Below are 14679 nucleotides of genomic sequence, written 5' to 3'. Positions count from 1 at the left end.
AAAGGACACAAAGGCAGTAGCAAATCAGAAAAACACATGAATCACCCACATCATGCTGTTTTGAAAATGGAAAGCATCTCACTGGGACGTAGAAGCCATAATAAAACTTAAAAGCACATTAAGTAATGGCTTTACTAAAATATTCTGCCAATAGTGCACTTCAGCAAAGAGGAGAAAGTCTATAGAAGGCCAAAAAGAATAATTTGAGGTGCAAAATACATACAAGTCTTACAGCAAAAGACTGAAACATTTAGAACTATGTTGCCTAGCAGATCCTTACAGTGTAAAAGATGCAAAATGATGGTCTTCAGAGATGCTAAAAAGCTTTTTTGAAATTTTGTCCATGTCCATATTGAGCAAGGTATGAAATTATGATCTTAAATTGCAAAAAGAAAGATTCAGGTTATACGTGAGGAAAGTACAGACAACTAAGTAGTGCAACAGATTGCCTGGAAAGATTGTGAAATCTGCTTCAGACAGAAAGGGGATAGACTAGATTATTCTGACAAGATGACTTCAAGCCATATTTATCAATGGTCTATAACTATGTTCCTCCTTAAAAAAATCATATATGCATGCATACAACTATAGATATAACAGAAGAACAGAGTACCTTAAAGCAAAAAAACAGAAAACCAGAAAACCTGGAAATTTACAACTACCAAAACCAATGCTATCTTTTCAATTTCCATCCCTTTAGAGTAAAAGATAATAGAATTGTGAGCAAGCTATGGCCAAAATTAAGGGACTTTTCAATTATGTTGTTACCTGCTTGGTATGTCCTCACAGCACAAAGAACTCCATTAACTTTTATCTGATGGGGACAGTTTGATCACCCCAAGTAAAATTGTAAAAAATAAACCTCTTCCCCCTCTCCTCTTCCCTCCTCCTCCTCCCCCACCCCCCAAGAAAAGAACAAAGAAAAATATCAAATACTTCTATACCCCAGATTAAGTGGCAGTAATGATATGGTAGCTGTCAAAATGCTATGCTCTTGTGATTTTTGTAATGATTCATTTCAGGATCCAAAAGGACAGGCTGCATATTAATATGAGAAGTAAAAAATCAATGAACATAAACAATAAAATACTGTAATTACACAGAAAAATAATCTACTTTATTACTTACCTGTTAACGAGATATAAAGGTACGCGACAAAACAGATTTACAAAATACTGATAAACTTTCTGGTTATTACTCTGCTTTTAACATTCCTAATGTGAGAAAGCTTATTTAGCATTTTGTGGCTGCTGTGAATTATCTGGTATTTTAAAATTTATTAATCAGCTTTCAATTGTCATTTTCTGACTACAATACTGAGAAGTGCTTAAATTCTGGTTACTAACATCTAGATGAAAACAGTGTACAACAGAAAACTTTCCTATGTCTATTAGCAATCTTTGATCTTTCAAATACAGCAATCAGAATGGCATATCGATAAAGCCAGGACTGTGACTCAGGAGGCTGGACTCTCAGTGGTTTTTAAAGTCTGCCTTGCAGGAACCCTTGGACAAGCTATTTCACATGTCTTTGTCAACCTGCTCTATCATTAAAAATAGAATGGTTTCCTTTATTAAGCACTCCAAACCTTCTTCCAATCATCCATTCATCTAAGCTGATCTAACGCATTGCAACTTCTTTTCCTTGGTGACCAGGTAGGCAGCTAGAATAACAGCCTTCAATACCACAGCTAATTTTGAATGTCAGGATTAGAAGGGTGATTTCCATCTATTTGAGGCATAATTTTTCTGATGATGCACCTAGCCCACGCTCCACTGCCAAACTGTCTCAAACTAGAGAACTTGCATGCGGATGTTTTTATCCTCAGTTTGAACTCAGCTCATATTTCCCCAGGCATGGCAGTATGCCACAAACTTAAGAATCTGAAAGTTGTCTGTGAGATCAGACTAAGTTGTTCTTTGGTATCTACTGAAGAAAAATTTCATATAAAAGACAGATACTACCTGAAGTGCTATTGAGTTAGCAGTACTGGGTACAACTGTTACACTTGTGCCTTCTGGGAGAAATAGAAGGGAGCCTGGTTCAAATAATTTTATTTCCCTCCCTTTCTCATCAGAAAAAAGAAGGACAGAAATGGCAGTTTCATTTCAGAAACTATTTGGTATTACAGAGTACCTGTTATAACAGGAGACTATTCTTTTAACTCTCTGGTTATGCTGAAGTGACTTCAGCTGCAATGGATCTCGGCATGAAAAAATCCTTTTGGATTGTAGTCATTCAGTCATCAAACCTTTTTATTGCATTCAAGTTTAGCCGTGGCCAGGATGAAAGTCTACTGGCTAGAATTCATGCCAAGAAAAGTGAAAAATAAGCTTATCAGAGTCAGATAGAGGCATCAGAATGAACATGGCCTGTAGGCATGCCTTCTCATTTGAAGGGAATTCCCTAGCAGTGTTCATGAAAATGCACAGTTTCAGGTCATGTTGGTCCTTCGTCTACTAAATAAATGTGAGATAACCGCAATACTCTGATAGCATAACTGCACATTTTCCATTTCGATATGGATCTCACCACTGCTGCCCATACCCTTGCCGTCTTCACTGAAATATTTTTCTGTGTTCTACTTGTTTCCCTACAGGGCTGGGTGCAGTACAAGCCAGCTTGCAGAGACTGCAATTTTCAGGTCTTTCTGACTGCTTCTCACAGAACAAATATTGCATCAGTAGTTTGACATCTCCCTGCCTGACTCTCAGTCATTTTGTTGAATGATGTTCTGACTTAAGCAGTTTGGATCCAGGTTGCCAGGTTGGGATTTGGTGTTCTTTTTCTGGTGCTGTTTTGGGGTTTTTGTTTTGTTTTGTTTTGCATAGGAATTCCTACTAAAACTAGACAAACAAGATGAATTATATACTCTAAAGTGAATCATAAATAAAACACAGTAATTAGTTATTGCATTTGCATATTGATGACGAACAAGTAAACTCTTCTTAAATAACGGTATTTAAATCCTGAAATCCCACGCAATATAAAAATAAATAACTTCAACAGTTAACTCCAAAACAAATAGCAGCTTCTCTTTCTGTCATGTGTTCTACTTGAGTAGAATGCTGACTGCACTAGATATCTTTTGAGAACAGACATGAGCTATCTGTTCTACTCATTTCATAAACATTTTTAAATGTATACTGAAATGGATTTTACCAGTAAGACAGACCTATCTCATTAAAGCCACTGTAGCCCAGCTCTTGCCTGCTTAGTCCCAGATCTTCAAGGTCCATGCATTTAAATCCAGGTGGGCACTGGTAACCTTCTTCTAGCTCTCTGGAACAGTGGGTGTCTGGGATAGCTAAATTATTCCAGGTTACATTTCTGTGAAAAATACAAAATTAAGGTGTTACATAAACTCAGCTCATGGCAAAACTACATACTTGAAAGTAAGAAAAGTAAAGTAAAAATTATATCAGCTATTCTTTTTGCTACCTGATGTTCTCTGATGTATGTTGTTTTCATTAAGAACTTAGAGTAAAAGATGAGCCAACAGACTCATAAGACTTCAGTCTTATGTGCTGACAGTACAAATATAAGCAGTAGAGGTTTCACAAGAATGCGTAGAGACCTCAGTAAAAAACGGAGACTCTAGCTAGACATACAAATTTAACATAGAGCTGTTCCAACTGTTTTTATTGGAATTTGGACACTTACTGCTTTAGTTTCCTTTGAGGATCTTGAGAACATGTTCAACTGCAGTCAAAACTGGCTTTGATACCCCTTAGCATGGTCTTCATGGATGACATGTCAGCCATGAAGGTATGTGTTAATTACTTGTACCTTACATAGGTCAGGTTTCTATCACAGAGAGCCAAACCCTTAATTTTGCTTAAGTATAACTAGTCACAGACAGGAAGGAATTCATATCATTACACCTTTAGTGCTGTTATGATGTAAATACTGCTTGACTGTGACATATCTGATTCAGTTCTGAAAGAAGCCAGTAAGAGTTTGGTAAAAAAAAAAAAAAATAATAATAATAATAAAAAAAAAAGTGAAGAAAGTAATGAATTGATTCAGTAAGATGTATGCTGGAAAGGGTATAGGGAGAGGGGAGCAAATTTGTGGCTCCTTGTTCTATGCCTGTGGCATACATACATAAGTCTAAGTACTCCCAGACCCTTGTAAGGAGAAGCTCAGATACGTAATTCCTCATTGGCATTCACAGCATGCTGTTGATAATGACAACACATTGCTGTTTGCCATGGAAGGGACAGAATCAAAGCCATCCTGCTTCTCAAGAAGTGGTTTAGTTAAGAGGTAACTAGCAAAAAATCACATTCTGAGAAGGTCCGCATTAGGGTCTACAAATCAATACAGGAGAGTACTAAGTACAGAAGTGAGGATTTATGCTACCTCTACTATGAGCCAACTGGGTAAAAAAAGATAAGAAAGGTTGTGATGCGGCATAATTCCAAATATGCTGAACAGGTACACAGCTAAGCAGCATCAGTTTTCTCCTTGCTTATATTCTCTCTTTAATTGTATGGAAATTCTGCATTTTGGTTCAGTCCCAAAAGTAATTTCAAGTCAGACTTGGAAAGCTAATCAGAGTGAGCTATAATATGAGCAAAGAAAATGGTCCATAGCATTCTCCCAGAGAAGATGTGGATGCTCCGTTTCTGGAGATGTTAAAGGCCTGGTAGGATGGGGCCCTGGGCAGCCTGGTCTAGAATTAGATATGGTTAGTGGCCCTGCACACAGCAGGGAGGTTGGAGTTTCTGATCCTTGAGGTTGCTTCCAACTCAAGCCATTCTGTGATGCAAGTTCCAATTGCTTTTTGACTTCTTAGGCACAGCACAGACTTTCAGTATAGAAACATGTAAAATGAACCACTGAAAGTTAAAAGATCTTGTACTATTCACCTTGTTATCGAGAGGCCTCAGCACAGAGCCTTAAAATTCATCATTTTAATTAATCTTGTTTGTCCACAGAACAGGTGCAATTTTCAGTCTGCCCTTTAGTATGATTAGGATTTTTCTTGCTTTTATGTGCTGCATGCAATAGCAATAGATTATTCTAAATCTGTCAGTGTGAAACTAAAGCTTCCTACACATTTTTTCCTAGGCAATTATAAATGCAGATAATAACTGTAGCTTCACCCATTCTGTAGCCATTTCTAAATGATGCCTGAGAGCCACACGCATCTGCATGGATGAACACACACACACAAACGTAAACACCTCCAGATGAAGTTTTAAAGAATGCTCTGAAAATTAACCATATGCTTAACTAGAATGACAGACAGACACACAAGAATATGTGCATCCATTTCACTTTTTGTAAACATGCTCAGCAGCTGTGTCACTCAAGGATTTAAAATTTAATCTGGCCACCTTAAGTCCTTCGTACGACAGTATGTTAATTCATATCCGGTTGTGTGATGTAAGTACTTTAGATTTATGGAACACCAGCCGTTATAAGATAGGATTTTCAAAAGACAACATTTTATTAATTCATTGGATAAAGTGCATGCAGAACCCAGGGTACTAGTAGCTAGTTGACTGTACATTATGGTTTGCATTAGCAAATCCCTTGTATCCTAGGGATTGCAGTGAGAGGACATATTATTAAAAGTATTGCTGGATCCATCATGACTGTACAAAGCAGTTAGTTTAAGAGCTTGATTTAAACCTAGGTGGGAGAATAACAGAAATGTAGAGTTCTTGAATCACAGAACGATTTGAGTTAGCATGGAAATTAAGCTTCTCTGAGAAGCCTGTTTCAGTGCCTCATCACTCTGTCAGTCATTTTTATATGACATCACACCACCTTCTAAAGAAGAAGAAAAACTGTCTCCATGCACTGTGTACAATTTAGGCTACAAAGGAAGAATCTCTGAGTACAGATCTGTACCTATGCAAGCACAGGCTTTTTAGGGTTGATAACACCAGGCAGTTTGTATTCTGGTTCAGGATAGTACTACACATGGACGAATCTACATGGACTAGAAATATTAAGCTCCTAATGCATGATTGGCTCTATCACCTGTTATTTTCAGCATAACAGGATTTAAAATGCTTTGTTCCTACATGGCCCTTACTCAATATCAGCTTAAGTACTGAGGTGCTGATTCAGTACATAACTAGCTTTAAGGATCTGAAAAGCTTTATAAGGTAATGTATGTGTATAGCTCCAAAAGTAATGCCTTGTATTTATTCCCATAAAAACCTCAACAGATACAAGGAGTACAATAACACTATTTGATAGAACAAATTCTCAGTTACAGAATACTATTTTTCAGCATACTATCATCAGCCATTCCTTTTTGCCAGCAGTGAACAAGAGCCTGGATGCTGTGCTTGCCAAAAATTGCATCATTGAGCCAATGTGTGCTATTTGTTCTTCATAAATGTTCAGCAAGCATCAATAAATGTCAGTGGATACATTTTTTTTTTTTTTTGCATAGAGAAATTTGATGACACACTTTTTCTTTCTTCAGTAGGAAAGTTCAGTCTCTACTGCCACAGAACGAACATCCACCTCTGATGTTGCAAGCCAAAATAGGAGGCACTACTTTTGAAGCAGCCCTTGTACTTAAGTAATTTGCTGAATAGGGTGCCTTAATAAAATCCCAAACACTTCCCAGACAAACAAAGAAACAGTTCATCCTGAGAGCTCAACTGTATTTCTAAAGCTTTCAGTGGTAGATTATTACAGGTCATACTTTTAAAAAGCTCACTAACAGCCAGCACTTTCGTCAGCATTCCTACAAATAACTACAAATTACAGTAGAAGAGTCATACCATAATTGGCCTCTATTGAAAACCTCATTCACTTAGATTTTCCAATTTGCTCTTTCCATTGAAGTGCAGGACAATGCTGCTCCTGGAATCATCATAGGTTCTAGATAATCCACTAACAGCATCATCCACATTTGCTGGTGGTAGCTAAAGAAATTTCAGAGTACCTCTTGGTCTTAAAGATTACTGTTATTTCTAGGCACAATTCTCCCTCTTATGTTCTACAGTCTTCCCAAGAGTGAGATTGTTATGTTATGTTTTACTTTTAGATGAACTCGGGTCTAAAGTCATCATGAGCCACATGCAATTTACAGAATCAGTTTTCTGTTTCTAATCAGATAACAAAATCTGTTTTATCTTTTAAACTGTAAGTGTGAAAACGTCATCCATATTTAATGTTTCTCATAATTATATATGTAATTATAACTATAAATCTTTCAAATCTGTCTGGTAACATATTGTCTCTGATATCCAAGCACTGTTTTCATTACATTAACTAATAAGATAGAGTGTGCATGAAGGACTCATGAGTTTAAGGACAGTATCAGCACAAAGTTTCAACTTTGGCAGTGTTCCATACTTTACATTTTAACTTCATATTCACAGATTTCCCTACTCAAGCTTCACTAAGTGAAGAGAAGATTAAATAGCATCTGCTAGGGATAATTACATTCAAATCAACAGGCCAAATAACTGAGGGCTTTTCTCATCTCTTTATTAATTTTTAATAAAACTTGAGATAGCAGGGAAATTCTGGAAGAACACCAGTGTGCCATTATTTTTAAAGGACAAACAGGATGACAGTTTATCCTAAGATCAACAGAGACAAAAGAAAGAATAAGCTGTTACACAGTCTAATTGATAAACAGTGAAGAACTTGAACGTAATTAATGGCAGTCACAGAAAATAATTCTCACCAGACTAGCATGATTCTGATTAAATTGCTGATTTGCCTAATGAAATTGTCTAGCATTAGACTTCATAAAGCAATTAAATCAATAACACAGCTGATTAAAAAATTAGTACTATATAGTATCAATAAACCATAAATGGCCTGAAAACTGATTAATTGACAAGAAATTATCATAATAATCTACCATAACACCTGAGCGAGAAATAGGTATAAAATCTACAGCAGAGTAGAAACATGAAGGACAATAAGGACTGGGAAGTATGGATATCAGGATCATTTGTTAACCTGAATCTAACGAAACAAAATGGCTTTTAATACAGCTAAATGCAAAGTTATGCAGGTAGGATCATTGCAAGCAAATGTTATGGCTTAGGGTTTATGGAATAAAGCTGATACAGGAGGATGTAAATGCAAAATCATACAATATAGATGATATGTGAGCATTTAAGATAAAGTGACATAACAGGACACTGCCTTATATTTGTCACTGTAACATCAGGGCAAGAAAGAGCGAGTGCTTTTTCCCATAACAATAATGAATTTGTGTTCCTTTCTGTATTACATTCACACAAATTATGATTAATGTTATATTCAGGATTTTCTTCATCTATTAAAATTGTTTTGAAGTTTACAGAAAGAGGAGAGAAATATGAATATGAGAAATGGGGAAAACATGTTTAGCAGTAACAGAGCTACAGATTGTTAGGTTTTTGAAAAAGCATACTGAAGGGTGCCTAAATTATTGCATGTTAATGAATTCACACTAAAAAGGTACTGGGAGTTACGCTTCTGTGTAATCTACCATGAAAAAGTATAATGTGAACAGAAAGCTAATGGTTGAAATTAGACAAATTAAGATGATGAATTAGGAACATAGTTTTTAACAGTGAAACATCTTTCAGTATGAAATAAGAAGTTACCTTGCTTATAAATTATTATTTTGCTAATACCCGAACCAAGAACAGATACATATCTAGAAGAGATACTGGATTTAGAAGCAAGCTATAATATTTAGTAAAGGAGAAACATAATTAAGTCAGACTAAGTGATCCAGTGATTTCAGTACATACACCCAATGATAAATACGTTCTTATATCTTGTTTTTCAATTAAGATCACGTTCAGCATCACGTTTCGATATCTGTTCCTTGGTAGCTTTCACATAGTTCACTAGCGTCAAAGCTGGAGCCTTTGTAGATAGAACTTAGAGTCCTATCTACATTTACTTAGGTAAATTTTTCAAGAAAGAATGAATTAAGCGCTTATTCAACAAATCAACACTAGTACTATTTGTATTCCCTTATTCAAAAGGCATGATTAAATCCAGTTTCCTAGGTCAAAAGTCATACTTAAATTGAACTGCCTATTAGATAGGCAGTGATATTAAGTAAAGTCTGATTTGATTGGGATTGTGACTTTTTTCATTTCATGAGTCTTTGATATTTCATCTATCCCTATTCACTTTCAGCAGTTTTGAAGAGTCTGAAAGACATCTCCAGAGGCTTAAAGGTTGGTAGGTTCAGTCTGTTCTAGTTTCAGCCTGGATAGATTTAATTTTCTTCATGGTGATTGGTAAGGTGTTGTGCTTTGGATTTAGGATAAGTACAATGTTGATAACATGTTGATGTTGCTGAGTACTCCTCAAACAGCACCAAAGTCTTTTCAGCTTCTTGTGCTGCGTAGGCAGAGAGGAACTGGGGTTGTGCAAGGAGCTGGTAAATGCATAGCCAGGACAGCTGATGCAAACCAATCTTAGTGATATTCCATGCCATATGACATCACGCTCAGCCAGAAAACGGGATATTGGTCAGGCAGACTACTGCTGCTTGGGGACTGGCTAGGCACAGGTCAGTGGGTGATCAATTATGTCCTGTTGAACTGTTTTTATCTCCACCCTCAAATTTCATCTGTTTTCCAGTTTTCTCCCTCATGCCACTGTGGAGGACTGAGCAAATGTGGTACTCGGCTGTCTGCCAGGTTAAACCATAACAGTCATATTCTAGAACCAGCTTTCTCCATGAGCCAGAAAGGGAATTCAAGGCATTTAGGCTCCTAACAAAGGTGCTGAAATAAAATCCAGATGACTCAGTATGCAAGACAGATAGCTTGCAATATGTCACTGACCAAAGGAGTACAGGAATGACTGCAGCTACTTAACATCTGTGACAGTCCATTGGTTTCATCACTTGTTACCAGAATTAAAGGAAATAGAAATCAATTCAGTCTGTCATTACCCTTCAGAGTAACGAGGCCACTGATGACAGAAAAATGAGTAATAGAAGAAATTTTTCCTATAGACAGTGCTGGAATGAACAGCCAGCCATGAGAAAGTAAAGCTCAAAAAAGAATATACAAATGTTCCAGTGTGGAATTGTTCTTCTAATAGTACACATGAATAGTACTACACTGAAATTCTATCAAATGTCATCCAGCATAACAGCTCTATGGCAGCTCATTTTTGTGTCTGCTACAATCATTCAGGAGGGAGTTGAGTCTAATAGCAACTGCAAGATATGTATGCTAATGTAAGACTTAAGAATTAAAACAAAATGAATGAATGACATTTACACATCAATGAAGACTGTTACTAATAGTACTGAAACACAGGAAATAGAAAGGACAAGTCAAAAACAAATTTAGCTAGCTTGCATGAATCTTCATTTCACCAAGGGGTATCATTACTTACATGTTATCTATGTTATCTATTAAAATTCAGTGAAGTCCTTCAACAGAGAAAGTAAAAAGAAAGTAAAAACAACTCAGTTCTCTTTTAAATTGCAAGGGCATCAATTTGAAATGTATAAAAAAATCTAAGATGAAGACTAGATCCATTTTCAATTTAAAGTATGTTCAGAATCACTTAAAAAAACCAACAAACAAAAAAAAACCAACCTAAATTTCAATCTCAGACTTACCTGGGTTAAATATGGAAAAATATCTTCTTAGTACCTGTTTCCCAAATAAGGGGAAACATACAAAGAATATGAAAATTGTATGCCTAAATTTAAACTGGGATTCTTGTGCATCAAAGCTCACAAGCACTTTGGGACCTGTCACTCATAGCAGCAGAGCATTGTGAGCAACTAACGTCATCTACTTGGACACGTGCAAAGTGTTTGACACTGTCCTGCACAATATCCTGGTTGTCAAATTGGAGAAAAAAGAATTTGATGGATGGATCACTCACAAGATAAGGAATTGGCCGGATGGTTGCACTCAGAGGGTGGTGTTCAATGGCTCAGTGTCATTGAAGTGTGACCAGAAGGCCCAGTGATGCTGCCCCTCTACTCTGCTCTTGTGAGATCCCACCTAGAGTACTCTGTCTGGTTCTGGGTCCCCCAGCACAAGGATGTGGAGCTGTTGGTGTGGATCCAGAGGAGGGCCATGAAGATTATTAGATGACTGGAGCACCTTTCCCTAAAGGAACAGGCTGAGAGGGTTGGGGCTCTTTCTCCCAGAGAAGAGAAGGCTTTGAGGGGGACATTATAGCGGCCTTCCTGTACCTGAAGGGGATCTACAAAAAAGTTGGGAATGGACTTTCTATAGGAGCCTGTTGTGACAGGAGAAGCAGAAATGGCTTTAAATTGGAAGAGGACAGATTTAGACTGAATATGAGGAAGAAATTATTTACTGTGAGAATGTGGGAGAAGCTGGAACAGGTTTTCCAGAGAGGCTGTGGATGCTCCCCTCCTGTAGGCATTCAAGGCCAGGCTGGATGGGGCTTTCAGCAACCTCATTCAGTGAGAAGTGTCCCTTACTGTAGCAGGGGGGTTGGAACTAGATGATCTTAAAGGTCCCTTCCATCCCTAACAATTTTATGATTCTATGATACCTGCAGTGAGGCAGCATTTGTAGATTTACCTAGCACTACATCATTACCACCTTAGCCATGAGACAAGGTCATTGTCAACATCACTAAAAAATATTGCCAAATGACTCCAAATCTGAACTATATGCAACACAAATTCCTTACTACAGCTTTTCTTGTGAATGAATTATACACACAGGATGCCTTCATAAAATACACCTACACAGCTCTGTGACTAATGTGCCATCTGATGGGACAGGAGCTGGGACTCTTGGCAAAGCAAAAGAAGAAGGCTGCCGGCACTGAGCACCCAAGAATGGATTTTCAGCATTAGTCCACTAACCTCAAATAGACACTATTAGGCATTTATGATGGAACTGGTCATTCTAGCAGGAGACAGCAGTGTGATCTCTTGGTTCAAGTAAAACTAAATGTTGATAGTCTACAATCAAAGTTTTTTCTGCAACTACTAGCTGAAGAGTTCATTAACCTGTCAGGTAGAAAGTGCACAGGAATTTGAGCTGAACTGTTATTTTAATACTGTCTCTAAGCAATGGCTAGGGCTTTCAAGAAAAAAATGCAGGCAGCAGGAGATATTGAAGGGCTAACAGTTGTTCGTCCTCATGGAAGGAGAGTGTGAGGAGGCTAACCTTTGAGGCAGGCTAGGGAGAAAGTGATGCAGACATGGGATGGAAGGGACAGGATGGATGATAAAGTGCAAAAGTGTGATGAGAGTTGGGCAACTTAGGCATCTGTGAGCCTAAGTTTCTGTAGCAAAGCCTGCTACAGAAGGGACAGACAGATATGTATTTTAAGTACTGCAAAAGAAAAAGGAATGTAGTGTGTTTGTATGAAGGACAAACAACGTGGTTCACTGAGTATAACGAAAAATGAAATGAATATCCAAGAGCACTCTCACATCAATCTCCAAGCTTAGTTAAACACAAAGAGAGTGAAAATAAGATACAGTGAGGCATTTTCTCACCTCTGCCCTAAAACACAATGGCTCCACTTTTGCATCCAATCCTCCCAGCTTTCAATGTAATCGCCTTCAAAAGAGTTGTAGCAAAAGCAAATAGTACTTAGGATTCTGAGGATAAGGATATTCATCTTTTTTTACATGAAAGATCACAGAAAATTGTAGAAATATAAGGCTGGATATGAAACTTCAACATAACATGATATATATATCCCCGTCTCAGACTATTTTGGGTTTTCCCAAGACAACCACGTTTAGACTCTCTTCAAACAATTCTTAGATAGTCTGATATTACAACTTATATTTTTTTACAAAGCACAATTATATTGATCTCTGTTCCTCAACTATGCCCTTAAGTCACATTCTGAAGGACCCTACACAGTCACCTCACAATGTTATATTCATCATTTTTCCTAAGTGTATTATGGTATCCCTGTTGACTTTAATTCAGTGTTTTTATAGAATCATTAGGATTGGAAAAGATCTCTGAGATCCAACTGTCAACCTATCCCTATCACGCCTGCTAACATCACCCCTCAATGCCACATCTACATGTTTCTTGAACACTTCCAGGCATGGTGACTCCACCACTTCCCTGGTCATTGTTTTCTAATGTCTCACCACTCTTTCTGAGAAGAAATTTTTTCCTAATATCCAATCTGACCATGTCTTCAGTTTCTCAAGATCATTTTTATTCTAACCTTGTCTTCCAATATGTCTGCAGTCCCTCCCAGCTGCAGGTAATCTTCAGTTCTGTAAGTATACTCTATTTGTCATCATCCAGGATGTTAATGAAAACTCCATATAGCACAAAACAGACTCATATGAATCCCCATTTGACAATTCCTTCCATTGTGACAGTGAGCCATTAATATGAACTCAATGACAATGTTTTCCAAGACAGTTTCCACCTATTCTATGATTATTTTCACCTTAAATGTTTTACCTGTCAGCTTAAAAAAATGTGCTGTGAAACTGTTAAAAAGCATTCCTAAAATAAAGATATATGACATTTACTCTTGTCAATTCATGTCTGTTACCCTGTCACAGAAGATAATTATCTGGTTTGACATATTCTTGACAAATCCACATCAGCTATTTCGCATTTCCTTGCTACCTTCCAACTGCTTACAAATTTTTGTTTGCTTATTTACTACAAATTCTTTCAGGTATAAAAGGTAAACTTACTGATATTCTAACTACATAAAATGAATTTCCCTGGCTTGTGTTGCTTTGTCTCTTATCTCTTATTTCTTTTTGAATTTCTGCTGCTCTTTTGTCTTCCAGTTCCTCAGCCGTACTCCCCAAATTCTTGGAAATAATAAAATATCTATGATAATTTCAGTTTGCTCATACATATCTCAGGACGACTATTCCCAGACCCTCCATAACTTCAGTAATCCAAATTGTTAAGACAGGATTCAAGTCTAGACATCATATTCAGCTTCCGGAAAACAGTGAAAAACTGAAAATAATATAGTTAATAGGTTTTCAAAGCATATGGGATAGTTTGCTGACAGAACAAAATCTGGAGTCTCTTTTAAAACCTTTTTCTTACTATATCCCATAACTGCTTGTATACCAAGAAGTGACCCTTCTTCACAGCTCTTCTAGGCTAATATCTATGTACCCATTCAGTGATAACTGCCATTGAACCTCTGAATATCATTCTAACCACAGACTTCTACATTACTTGTCTGGCTTCCTCTCTAAATATAAATTATAGAATCATAGACTAGGTTGGAAGGGACCTCAAAATATTGTCCTAGTAAACCTAGATGAGTTTATCTATCAACCATTTTCAGTTGCACACCTAAAAACTCTAGTTATAGGAGCTCAACTGTGTTCCTCTGTGACCCAGTGTTTGACTGTTCTCACTGTAAAATATGTCTTTTTTGTATCAAGAAGCCTCTCCTGGTGTATCTTGTACTCATTACCCTTTGTTCCCTCCATGTGTTTCTTTGTGGAGACTCTGTCCACTTTGTAGCCACGCTTAAGTATAAGAAAATTGTCATTAAGTTCCCTCTGAGCCTACAGGTTTCCTGTGGAAAGTTCAGTAATCTCTAGGTTCTAAATCAGCATGGCAATTCAAGGGAAAAGGCTTGCAGATACACACAGAACTTTTCCAATTGCAAAGAAGAGCTGTGGCCATATGTGACTCATGTTCATGGTCAGTCAATTTCACGATATTACACAAAACCCATTCCAGTTTACCCGAGGACTGCTTA

General features: G+C 37.2%; 1 protein-coding gene across 3 annotated transcripts in view; it reads right to left on the bottom strand.

Annotated features, from left to right (window-relative positions):
• Nucleotides 1–14679, bottom strand: part of NALCN (sodium leak channel, non-selective) — a 192773-nt gene that overhangs the window by 144963 nt on the left and 33131 nt on the right. For all 3 annotated transcript variants that reach the window (XM_015851496.2, XM_015851499.2, XM_015851497.1), the window contains exon 7: nt 3176–3330. In XM_015851496.2, coding sequence (XP_015706982.1) covers nt 3176–3330 — 155 coding nt within the window. The remainder of the gene's footprint in view (nt 1–3175; nt 3331–14679) is intronic.

Source organism: Coturnix japonica, chromosome 1 (genome assembly GCF_001577835.2).
Source record: "Coturnix japonica isolate 7356 chromosome 1, Coturnix japonica 2.1, whole genome shotgun sequence".
Classification (NCBI taxonomy): Eukaryota; Metazoa; Chordata; class Aves; order Galliformes; family Phasianidae; genus Coturnix; species Coturnix japonica.
The sequence above is the reverse complement of the archived record's forward strand: the minus strand, read 5'-3'. Positions and strand labels throughout refer to the sequence as shown.